General features: G+C 33.8%; 1 protein-coding gene across 1 annotated transcript; it reads left to right on the top strand.

Moving 5' to 3' along the window:
* Positions 1–493: 493 nt before the first annotated feature.
* LOC106126098 (peptidoglycan-recognition protein LF-like) lies at positions 494–12833 on the top strand. Its single transcript, XM_013323561.1, has 7 exons — positions 494–853; positions 3215–3373; positions 3775–4305; positions 8728–8889; positions 11464–11665; positions 11828–11940; positions 12239–12833. The coding sequence occupies exons 1-7, from the start codon at positions 643–645 to the stop codon at positions 12499–12501; spliced, it is 1641 nt and encodes a 546-aa protein (XP_013179015.1). The 5' UTR covers positions 494–642; the 3' UTR covers positions 12502–12833.
* The last annotated feature ends 383 nt before the right edge of the window (positions 12834–13216 follow it).

The raw sequence follows: 13216 nt of genomic DNA, 5'->3' as shown, positions 1-13216 counted from the left end.
GTCCATCATTAAAAATAAACTGATTTACCAAGGACCAGATAATGTATTCTGGACTAGATATCCAAGCCTATAGCATGTAAATACTCCTAGACACAAAATACATTCTTATAATAGAAAAACAAAAGAAACTGATCAGGTTCGATCATCGAAAAGTCATCGACGAGATCGTAGGACTTGTAAATTCAATAAAAATGCTTAACTTATTAACCTATCTTTAAGATAAATACAATTCCACCGTGGGTTTCTGAAACCGAAATCGGTCTTTAAAACATATTGTTATCACTATATTGTCAGACAAGAATGACGTTATGTTTTGTACAGAGGTTTTGCTCACGGCAACTCACGACAGTCGCAAAATCTCTAGTTACAGAGCTTACGTTATTACTAAGTTAATGTTATATCGACGCATGCACATCGCAAATGAGTGCGAAAGAGATACGACATTAACGAATCGACGTTATCATCCAACTCTCATGCACACAGATGAAAGACGTTTCGCGATGTGTGAGTCAGTAGTTTACGTTTTATCATTACACATTGTGTCCGTGAAGCAAGTCAGTCGCGTTAGGGTAACGGCAAGAAAACGTTGTACAAAGGGTTTAGCCACAACTGCACGGACTTTTGTGTTTGTTGGTGGAAGTGATGTGGACAGCCAAGGATGATCAGCCGAGCGATGCACTCGGGCGCACGAGCACCAACTCTGAAGTGGTGCTGGTGGACGGCCAAGGATTGGCCCCTGCCTCCACGCCCCCGACTATAGCTAATCTAAATGTTACAAAATCATCCCGAGTCCACATCGGTCCCAAGTTTGTTTCCGTGACACAGAATCTACAAAACACTGAGGTGGTTAAAGGTAAGACTATCCTGGCAATATTAATTTTTGCACATATTTTCCTGTTGCGCGAAACGAGACTCGACGAGCTTTGTCTCGTTTTGTGGCTATGTATACTATATGTGTTGTATTTATCGATACTGTAATGTAACAACGAGTTAATTGGGTTCACAAACCTAATCTTTATGTTCCTACTTAATCTACAGTCTCGATCTAAATATATTTCTAGTTTGCTGGCGTTATTTTTTTTAATTTGCTTGCGTTAAAAATTTTATATTATTTTTAATAAGTATTTATATTAAATATTCCTCACATTAAATATAACTTTAGTATTAGACATTTTCCTTATACACGTTTACAATTTGTTTTCCGTGAAAAAACGCTGCTGCGCAAATCATAAAGCGAAGTCATTATAGAACAACAAAAACCTCAACAGGATCTATGTTCAATAAAAGTTTTTTTTAACATATTTTTTCATTTCGAATTTCAAAAAATCACATGAACTTTATAATGAATAATTTTAACTACCTACAATTACTATTTATGTCTATAAGGACAAAACAATATAACACACACGTTAAAAACACAATACGAAATTCCAAGATATTTTGTTCAATTCTTTTGTGCATAGCTAACGTTATCTACTATTTCGAAACACTTTAATACCTCTGGTGTCCGATTAACATCGATAACGAATATAAATTAACAATTCCTTTATGTAGACCCACACCTACAGCTTTTCTTATCACTGTAATAAATATTTAATCTTATTTGTGTCATTATACTCTGAAACAATAATGTAATTTTTGCTTGATTTATAGAAATAGAAATGTGAAACAGAACAAATGGTTTCTAATACCAAATTCTCTGTATAAAATATATTATCATCCCTGTCTTTCATGTTTGACAAAACAGAGATAGCAAGAAACGGGGATATTAATCTCAGAAACCCACGCTTAAACTATTGTTAAGTATAAAGAAACCTATCTTGAAGTACGCCAAACAAATAAGGGGAAGTGTCAACTCTGACGCAATGATGTTTTTTTTTTATATCATAACGTGGCAAACGAGCGAGCGGCCACCTGAAATCGCTGTAATTGCGAAGTGACCGTTGCCCATAGACATACGCAATTGCATGTCCGTTGCCTACCTTTTATCGACGGAGGAGAGGATGCACAGAAAGAAAATATTTTCCCTTTCCATGCATCCTTTCATCCGGAAAGTCCACTTCCACTTCCACTCCTTTCCTTATAAGAAAAAGGGTGGGAAGGGAAAGAGGATTAAATTAGGCCTTCGGGACGCACACTCATCAGATGAAACGCGGAATTGCTTCCACTTGACGCCTGTCTTCTGTGTAGTCGTGGTATTTCACCGGGCGAGCCGGGCCAATTCGTGCGATGTTAAAGCGAGCTCTACCACTGTTAACAAAGTTTCATAGAATGCAAATCATGAATATTTTGAATAAAAAATAAATAAATAAATAAATATACGTACAATGTACAATTGTTTTGCAATTATGTGGTTATTTAATAACCCGTATATAATGTATATGATGATGTTTTATTTTTGTTGACGTAAATACCAAAGGTTATAAAAATAGCATAACTCGAACAATACGAACACATATATCTATAGGTTTTGACAGTTGGAATACTTGTCCCTTTTAAACTCCTTGATAAAACAAAGACAACTATATGTCCAAATGTTTTGGTTAGATTTGTTCAAATCGAGCTATTTCATGACCAATTTTTTTTATTGAACTTATGAGGTTTAAATCAAGCTAATCCACTTAAGATAAGTTTTTAATCATAAGAACAATTACAACAACGTTATGCGAATATTGTATCGAATAATCAAGATAATTAATTTTGTTTTCAATAACAAATGTACAGAATAGGATACTGTTCGATGCGCATTTAGTTAACGCGAAAGTTAATTAGTGAAGAGTGTTGATAAAATTATATTAGACGTACACAAAGCTTAGATATAAAACTTATTTCTTTAAGATTTCTAAAAAAAAACAACGAAGTATTATCCATTCTATCATGTATTTACAATGAAAAAAATGATTGTTATTTGTTTAGAATTGCTATTTATGTGTGTTTTCAATAGATTTAATATACCTATTGGGTTTCCAGACAAAGTCACAAGCTACGTAAATAATTGATATTAAAGTTATATTATCTTTTTGAAACTTCATATGAGTTCATGTAGGTCGATTCCATTTATTCCTTTGTAGCCTCAATGGCTCTGTTGATTGTTACTTTTGCGGTGTCATTATGTTTTTTATTCTTCCTCAGAATCGTATATATTGAGGTTTATGGTTTTGTAGATTAACAATATCTTGTTCGCTATATTAGCGTAGACGTTTTAATGTTTCAGGCCGCTTACTGGGCCTAGAGTTGGTGTCACCTAAGGGCTCCCGCCGTCTACGCTGTAGCGTGGCCGTCTTCGTGTGTTGGGCCTTTCTTGTCGCCTCTGGCCTCGTCATCTACCTCGTCGCGGTCGCCCTGCCAAGGCCACAGGGTCGTCTAGACATAGGTAATTTATAATTTTTCCCTTTGGACTTCTAGACGTTTCTGTTTCACCATTCACACCACTAAAATTGTTTCTTCTGGATCTATTTATCATAAAGCCACATAATTCTGGCGAGTTAGTTTGACGCTTTGGTCTTGAATAATAAATTAATCTACTATTTGCTTGCTTTACTATTTTTTAATTATTTCGGTTTCCTTCTTTGTTTCCTTTATCAATTGCATATATCATCTTTTTTGTATCTTCTGTTTTGTTTTTTTTCGCTGTAATTTGACAGTTTTATAAATAGAACCAGTTTCATGAATAGAACAGCTTAACAGCTAAAATGTCATATGCCTCATGATTATACAGTAGATTGTACTTATTGTTTTGCTGTGTTGGTACTCATATAATTTTGTTTTGGCTAGGTTTGAAGGTGCCGTGGTACCTGCGCCGCGGGGACTGGCAAGCAATGCCGCCTTACTCAATAGATTTCCTAGATTTGCCTCTATCGTATGTTATCGTCGGCCACTCTGCTGCCAATTTCTGCGAACAAATGTATGAATGTATAGAGCAGATGCTCGTCATACAACAGGATCATTTACGCAGAGGATTGAACGATATCGGCCCTAATTTTCTTGTAGGCGGCAAGGGTTTTGTATTCGAAGGCAGAGGTGCTAATGTTTTTGGTGCAATGGTTACTTCTTGGAACGTGAAAAGCATCACAATAATGTTCATGGGCAACTACGTAAATGAATTTCCCAATCAGGAACAATTTAATCATTTAAATATACTGTTAGATGTACTCGTGAAAGAACATGTTCTTGTACCAGATTACACGTTATATGCGCAATGTCAGGTACAGCCCGACACCGTCTCTCCCGGGCGTCACGTGCTTGCTCATATGGATTACTTCGAAAATTGGAACTCTTATAATAGAAGTGGCTGTCTTAACAGATGATAAGGATATATTCATCACAAAAAGTATATTTTGAATAGATATATGTATCAAAATAGGGCAAAATAGAATCAGCTTTGATTATATTATAAAGCTATTAATGCCGCCTTTTTAAACCAAGTGACATTGTCGGAGTGCCCGAAGAATCCAGAATGGGGATAAGGTATGCAGAAATGATAACCTCTTGAGATATAAACCTTCAGAATTATTTACAGCTATAAAAGAAATGAACTTATGGCCGTGAAGAGTGACTCGATTGAGTGCTAAAGGCAATTAAAAGTAAAAACAATTCTTATGAACATAATAAATACGGACTATTAAAATGTTAATAATAATATACAGTTTTAATTATTCAAAAATAAAGGCAAATAATTAAGAAATGCGTTATTTCCATGTATTGCGTTGTTGTAATTGTTTTTGTGAAAATATATCTATTGATTACGTCAAAGTGAAAAAATAAGTGTCTTTTATTTTGTTATGGAGTATTTTTATTAGCTAATTCGTGCTCTTTTTAAATCAAGTATTTTGGAAATATTCAAATTCACTCAAATTAATGCAATAGTTCATTTTTTTCCAATTTTAAAATTTAATAAAACAGTTTGTGATATGATACTTTGTCAAACGTAAAAAAAACCATTGAAATACATTTGGATAACCTAATATATAATAATTAATAAATAATTCCTCGTATTTTAAATTTGGTCAATTTTTTTTTCAAACTTTTATTAGTTTCTATTTTTAACCAATTTCACAAAGGAGGTTATCAATTCGCCTGTATTCTTTTTGTTAAACAAATTGTTTAGAAAATGCGCATGAATTGTATATTATAGAAACATAAGTATTTGATAGAAATTAATATGTAATGTGATATTAGAAAGTGACATCTGTGTTATAAAAATAAAAAAAATGTACAGTACTTCTTTTTTTATTCATATAACACTTATCTATAGTTAAAAATACATAAGTCTACTGTTTGACGTAGATAAAAATAAATCTCACTTAATTGATTAATTACATTTCAACTTAGTTTTGTTAAAGGGACAAGAAGCCTACCCACTAAACCCCCTCTGGTTCCCTCGACTCACTGTTTACCGGGATGTGGGCACATGTGAATACTCTTCGCACAGAATGGTCTACTTACCCCTAACTTAGGGTAGGCTCGGAGCCCCTCAGTGGGGAAGTATAGAGAGCTGATGATGATAAAGTGGCCTATATGTTTTTCCAGACTATGTGGATATATGTTCTACATCCATGCAAAATTTCATGGGGAACCTTTAAGCCGTTCTGGAGATACCTTCAAACAAACATCCATCCATCCACCTAAATATTCACATTTATTATATTAGTAAGAAGTAAGATATCATGTTTGTAAGTCGCTTAAAATGACAATATAATGTTTCTGCGTGTATTTAGCATCGGGGTTTTTAGTCAGTAAGGTATTTTATATTTAAAATAAGTAGTTTTATGAAATCCGTAATCTGCCTTGGTTTAAAATTAGCAGACGTAATTTAATTAGTTTCACTGTGAATAATTCAGTACAAAACTGTGCTATCTATAGATAACGTCGGCTTCGTTGACATATTGTTTATCGTACTGTATTAAATAACATAGATAATAGAAATTTATTTTGGTATACCAAAGTATTTTAATCATTAAATGTCCAATTTCAATAAACAATTACTGTCACTTTTATGCCAGTTATGTTTTTAACTTATTCATTTCTATAAGAAACATTCAAAGCAAATATAAACACCACTTAAGTACGACTGTATGATCAATATCCTGATTAACCGACTTCCAAAAGGATGTGGTTCTCAATTTGCCTGTATTTTTTTGTCGTCGATAACTGCCGCTTATTGACCGATTTTCGTAATTCTTTTTTTATTATAAAGATTATCGTGTCATTTGTTCCCATATTACAAAGAATTTGTAACATTATTAATTATCCAGTACTAATTAAGTCATAATTAAATTATAAAATTATTAAAACTTCCATGTTGTAATGACAGCAAATTATATGCGTCGGATCGACAGACACACTATACATTTATCCATACCTACATATAGTAAATATAGCACTGAACTTAGATAAAACTGTGCAAACAGCGTAGCAAACATACAAAATATTATTACATTTAATTCTAGTTTTCGCCCACGACTCTGTTTGCGCGCAATTAAAAACAAAACATAATAAGTTGCCTATGTACGAGTATTCTCACAGACTATGTTGTACATCTCTGTCAAATTAAAGATCCGTTAAGCCGTTACGGAGATACCTTCAAACAAATATTCATCCATCGATCAATCTAAAGTTTGGCATTTATAATATTAGTTAGTATTAACATAATTCAATCAACCGTTTCGATGTTGTAAAGCTAAAAACAAATAATATTCTCCACTAAATAAATCTCAAGTAACCTAACCAACTGATAACCTCGAAGGTTAACACGTACGACATAATTTATAATAAATATACATAATTTCTTGCAAATAACTCGTCATTGTTTGGTCGCTGCAATCTGTAACCAAGGAACTAGGAGTTTACCCAACTTAGAATGACTAGGTCATAGTCGACCACTCTAACCCAGTGCGGGTTGGTTGACTTCACACATCTTTAAATTTCTACGACAATATCTGCAGGTTGCATGACAATGCTTTCTTTCTACATAAGAGCATCGGATAAATGTACATATGAAAATCGAAAAACACATTGGTACATGGCAAGGATCGGATTGATTCAGTCTAGTCAAGCGTTTAACCATTGTATCGACGCTCTCTGATCCTCGAGTCCTTCCCTGTTTATATAATGAAAAGATATTTTGTGATTACATCACTCTCTTTGTTTTTTTTTTAAAAAAAGATATAAACATTCTTTCATACAAATGTTTCGGCAGTTTTCGACAGCAATTTTACAGATATAACTCGTTTATTCATTTCAACGTGCGCAATGATGACGTAATAACGACTAGTGACTAACTGATTGGGTTTTCCTGATTTAACTTCCCGTTGAACGTTTTTTTTTATTCTCAAGACACTTATCATGCTATGTTTCAATAAGATAAAATTTAATGTCATCACAAACTAATTGGTAAGTAATAAAAAATCGTATTATCCAAAATTACGTTAAGGTACACCACTTAACAACTTTAAATACGTTAAACAGTTCGTCTCAAATAAAAATTTACATGCTATGTTGTGAGGTCATAACTCTCAAATCGAAAAAAATAGGATAAAACTGATGTATTGATGATAACAGACATAATTTTTTTTTATATCATTAGCTGGCAAACGAGCGGGCGGCCATCTGAAATCGCCGCAATAGCGAAGCGACCGTTTCCCATAGACATCCGCAATTGCCAATGTGCTGCCTACCTCCAACCGACGGAGGAGAGGATGCACAGAAAGAAAATATTTTTCCCTTCCATGCATCCTCTCATCCGGAAAGTCCACCTCCACTTCCCATCCCTTCCTTACGAGAAAAGGGTGGGAAGGGAAAGAGGACTAAATTAGGCTCCCGGGACGCACACTCATCAGACGAAACGCGGAATAGCTTCCACTTGACGCCTGCCTTTTGTGTGATGTGATATTTCACCGGGTGAGCCGGACCAATTCGTGCGAAGAAGTTAAAGCGGGCTCTACCACTGTTAAAAAAAATAAAAATATTGTTATAGTAGTTTTGATTATCTTTCTGAGAGTGCGTTAAGTCTACATTACTCTTGAGATTATCTCTATTTCAATTCTACGTATTGTAAAGCGGTCAATTGATATCTTTAATAAGAATTCGTATTGCCATCAGGTAAATATTGACTTACGATAACATTCGCAGAAAGCGCACAGCAAATAAATACAAAAACTTGCTATACAATATTTTTATAAAGTAGCAAATAGACGACATCTTTAGAACACAATTAGACGTAGTTAGTAGCTAAGTATTTGTACGTGGTAACCTTTTGGTGAAAATTCCAAGGTATGTGTTAGAAATTTTCAGACTGTCTATGTAATATGGAATACTGCTGACCCCATTATTGGCCCATAAGATTCCTTACTTTAAATGATATGTGTGGAAGGCATATAAATGTAAATCTCTGTAAATAGTAGATCTGTTTTTTTTTATATATTTATATAAAGATTTTTATGTCAATTAACTAAACGAATCTTATCTTAAATACTTTAAAACAAGTATGAAATATTGGTAATTTGGTCTTTAAGATATGCATATAAATTGACATTATGTATTGTTGACCTAAAGTCAATTTATTTTAACTGTAATAAATTTTAATCACATATAACGAGTGCATCTTGTTTTTGTTTATGTACATTACAGTAAGTTTTATTTAAAATTAAAAAAAAATTATCTCATCTATGTAGCTCTTAAGAATATTTATCTAGTTTTATTTCACGGAATATTTTATTAATGTTACAGACATGCCCTTTCCTGTTTACGTGTGGCACATCATCAAGAACAGTTCCCGTGCGGAGAGGCTGTCGTGTGTCGCTGCTCTCCTAGCCCTGCTTGTGTGCGTCGGTTTAATTGTTTACTTCACAGTACTTGCCAAAAACACCACGGACGATATAACTGACGTTGGTATGTTTGCATTTAATTTCTTATTTTAGACATTATTAGTTAGAATCCTATGGCGCGAATAGCTCACTTTCGTTACAGTGTCAAGTGTCAGAATGATTAGTGAGGGGACGTTAACTTTGACATTTTAGTAAGGCTAGTGTTGCGCCAGTACACCGGTATTAGATTTTCTTCCTAACACTTACTAGCTGTGGCCCGCAACGCCGTATAAGAGGAATAAAAAAAAACTTAATTAGTAAGTTATGTGTTCTTCCAGACTATGTTCTAAATCAGTGACAAATATAATCTTGATCCGTTTAGCCGTTCCGGAAGTACCTTCTAATAAACATCCATCCATCTAAATTTTCGCGTTTATAATATTAGTAAGATGAATTTCTTTTATCTATATGCGAGTTGCCAGTGTCCCGAGAGATGGTACGATACCAATAGCAACATAACTTTTTGGTTATTCATCAATAAATTAATAAAAAAAATACCCTAAAATATCGAAGTTGGGTACATATACTAGTATATACTAAATTTATTATATGGAAAATGCATATTTATCAGCAAGCAACCTAATCGAACAAAATGTACTAATTTCTTAAGATAAAGAAAAAACAAATACTTAATCATAGGACTTAGCAGATTTACTAGTCTAGATAGATTTGTTAAATCATTACAAGTCAGCAAATCCATTACAGATAACAGCCCTATTTGTAATTGACAGTATTATATAGATTCATATACATATTTATTGTATACTAGCTGTCGCCGCGACTACGTCCGCGCGGTAATAAAAATAGATATTGGCCGATTCTCAGACCTACTCAATATGCTCACAAAATTTCATGAGAATCGGTCAAGCCGTTTCGTAGGAGTATGGGAACGAAAATTGTGACACGAGAATTTTATATATAAGATTAAGTACTTAAAAACTTGTTCCATTCGGTATAAGAAAAACACATTAATAAAGGACTATAGAGAAATTTGCCTATAAATAAGATAGCAGTTCTAAAAACATTAGGCAAGATTACATGACAATTTCAAAGATGCTGGTATATATTAGAAAGTCGTGTTAGTTACATTATTTATAACTCAAGAACTTTACCGATATGGCTGAAAATTGGTGAGGAGGTAGCTTAGAGCCAGGAGACGGACATAGGATTATTTTATTCATTTTTTTTTCAAATTTATGCCTTGAAGAGCTGCTTTTTATTTAACTTACTAATATTATAAACGCGAATGTTTAGATGGACGTGATGTGGATGGATGGATGGGTGTTTAAAGATATCTCTAGAACGGCTGAACGGATCTCGATTTAATTTGGCATATGTATAGAACATAGTCTGAAAGAACACAAAGGCTACACTAATTAAGTTTTTTTATATATCCACGCGGACGGAGTCGCGGGCGACAGCTAGTTATGTTATAAAAACGAAACTTAACAATATTTTTTTTATCAATAACGTTTGAAAAAAATAGATAGGTAATAATTTAATTTGATTCTGATAATCATCAATTGATATAATTAACGTAGAGTATTTGTTCCATTTTAATAATATCTTGGCTTACCAACAGATAACCTATAATTAGTATATATGTCTAGTAACGGTTACAATTCATCATCACCATCAGCTCACTATACGTCCGCACCGAGGGGCTCGGAGCCTACCCTAAGTTAAGGGTGATTAGGCCATAGTTAACTACGCTGGCCAAGTGCGGGTTGGTTGACTTCACAAATATCTTTGAATTTCTTCTCAGATATGTGCAGGTTACATTACGACCTTTTCCTTCACCGTAAGAACGTCGGATAAATGTACATATGTAAATCGGAAATCGAAAAACACATTGGTACATGGCGAGATTCGAACCCAGGACAAATCTATCGTTACAATTGCAACGAGTAAAATAGCCGTAGACCTTAAAATCATATTTTTTGGTTATTTACGACACGTTTATTTGTGAGAGTGTTTAGTTTGGAGCGTCCCTAGAGTACCCTTAGATTAGAAATGCATTGAGCTGAACCCTGCAACACCAAAGTTGAAATAACTTCAATAATCTATATTTCTAGATAATATCAAAGCTGTGCGTGCGACACGCTTCCTTATCTCCCCCCCACCCTGACGACGCCCATTATTATCTTTATGTCATTTCAAGGTCAAATATTTGCCGACAATTGCGCGTTGAATTTTAACTAGCAAAGGGGAAATTACCTAAATTTAGGAAAACGCATCATCTCCTAGTTATCTGTAAACATAAACTAAAAATTGCAAAAATAAATGCTATCAAATTAATGCATTAGTGATAACAGATAAGATAACATTTCGTAGACAAAACGTTACGATAAGACTTATTTGTGAAAATAAAATTATCACATACCAGCAACCTGCCCCCGCTTCGCTCGGGTAACACCTAGACTGTAATTGAATTGTAGCGCCGATAGCTTAATATTTAAAGATATAGACATTCGATCACGTGGTCGAGAGTTCGAACTCCGTCATTCGGTTATTGTCGTGGAACATAACCGATTGGAACTAACATAATAAATTTATGATGATATTTTACAAAAAAGTTAAACAGTTATTGTAATTTCAGCGCCACACGAATGGAACATTTCTCGAGAAATGTGGTTGGCACGGCCGTTTGACAACAACGGAACAACGAAACTCTTCGATCCACTGAAACTGGTCGTTATTCAACATACAGTCAGTCCAATGTGCGAGAGATTCATTCTCTGTGCAGCCGAGCTTCGCAATATGCAGTCTTGGTTTATCGCACAAAGTCACTACGACATACCGTAAGATGAAGTTGATATTGCTTCAATAATTTATTAGAAAAGTATTCAATATTCGTTTAAGAATAATCATTGTTCAAAATTATAATTCACATCGCATTTGACACTTGTCTAGAACTGATCATCTTGCCCGCCAAAAGTAAAATAGGTCTTATGGTTTTTCAGTTACAATTTTATCATCGGCAACGATGGACGTGTGTACGAAGGCCGAGGCTGGGGTATTGAAGGTGCTCATACTTTCGGCTACAATCGCTGTTCTGTGGGCCTCGGTTTTATTGGTAACGTATTTATGTTAAACACATTCTATATTAACAAGCAATAAATAATCTATTGACGAGTAGTTGCCATGATTCTCAAACGGTAAACTTCAAGGGAACTTCAAGGGAATAGTGAATAATTTCGATCAGATGTCTATTGTTAAAAAAACAATACTGGTCTACGTAATAAACTAGAGTTATTGGTCAGCCCAAGTGAATAATTCTAGTAAATAATAAAATGATTGGATTTAACAGTTTTGTGTAATGTATGAATACTTTAGTACTAAGATGTTTATTTAATAAATTTTGTCTCTTGCAGGTGACTACAGAGAAGAATTGCCAGTGCATGCTCGAGTCACCGATCTTCAAATTAAAAGGGCTAAGATGATTCTAGAAGAGGGCGTCAAACTTGGTTACCTGGCCACTGATTACGTAGTTCTCGGAGCTAAGGATCTACATTTAACTGCTAGTCCGGGATCAAACCTTTACAACGCTATTAGAAAATGGGACCATTACGGTCACGTAAATCTGTGGCGTAACTCTACATGTGAAGAAATGCACGGATTACCACCACGGCAATAATTTGGATAAAAAAAGTAATTAATACTTTTATTTATCAAGGATTAAGGACTTTATTATTACGATATTCGATAGCCATTTAGTTTAGTTTATGTGTATTATCCGTAGTTACTAAAATAATTATTAGTACATGAAATTAATACAAGAAAACCAAGAAAGTGTAACCGAGTATTGTTGGAATAATGCTGTCGAAAAATTTTATAATTTTCATTTAAAAAAAAGTTACGATTATGAATAAGAACTATGTAATCATTCTAAAATCTAATTTTGTCCACTTCATCGAATAGGGAAATATCCCTATTGAATCATTTTTGCATGTTTTATGCCAAAAAAAATACAAGCCATATAATTATTTCGCGCGGACGAAATGTTGTAAGCTACAAATGCACTTTAAATATTTTAATATCCGAAATTAAATTTAAGAGGAGAGAAATGACTGCGAGTTACTAAAGATTTACATAACACTTTGATTTATTGACATAATACTTTTTAGAAATTCGTATTTTTTTTAATTTTTATTAAATAAATTATCTTTAATAAATTGTTTTTTATATGATTCTGCTAATTGTTGATTTTTTTTTGTAGTCCGGCAATGGTCATTAAATAAGTGCCTGATTTTTTACCTTTTAAGTGCCATAACGTTGCTGCTTGCCTTACCTGGTGCATTCTTTTGAAGATCCCTGATTACTTTCTTGTTGCTCACGAAGCGCTACGGAAG

Source organism: Papilio xuthus, unplaced genomic scaffold, assembly GCF_000836235.2.
Source record: "Papilio xuthus unplaced genomic scaffold, Pxut_1.1 DF825017.1, whole genome shotgun sequence".
Lineage (NCBI taxonomy): Eukaryota > Metazoa > Arthropoda > Insecta > Lepidoptera > Papilionidae > Papilio > Papilio xuthus.
This window is presented reverse-complemented; position numbering and strand designations above follow the sequence as displayed.

Bases quoted from the DNA above. Each gene is read 5' to 3' on its own strand.
- LOC106126098 (XM_013323561.1), top strand. From the start codon at position 643: ATGTGGACAGCCAAGGATGATCAGCCGAGCGATGCACTCGGGCGCACG. The intron at 8,890-11,463 runs GTATGTTTGCAT...TTGTAATTTCAG, and splicing joins GGACGATATAACTGACGTTG to CGCCACACGAATGGAACATT. The intron at 11,666-11,827 runs GTAAGATGAAGT...ATGGTTTTTCAG, and splicing joins CAAAGTCACTACGACATACC to TTACAATTTTATCATCGGCA.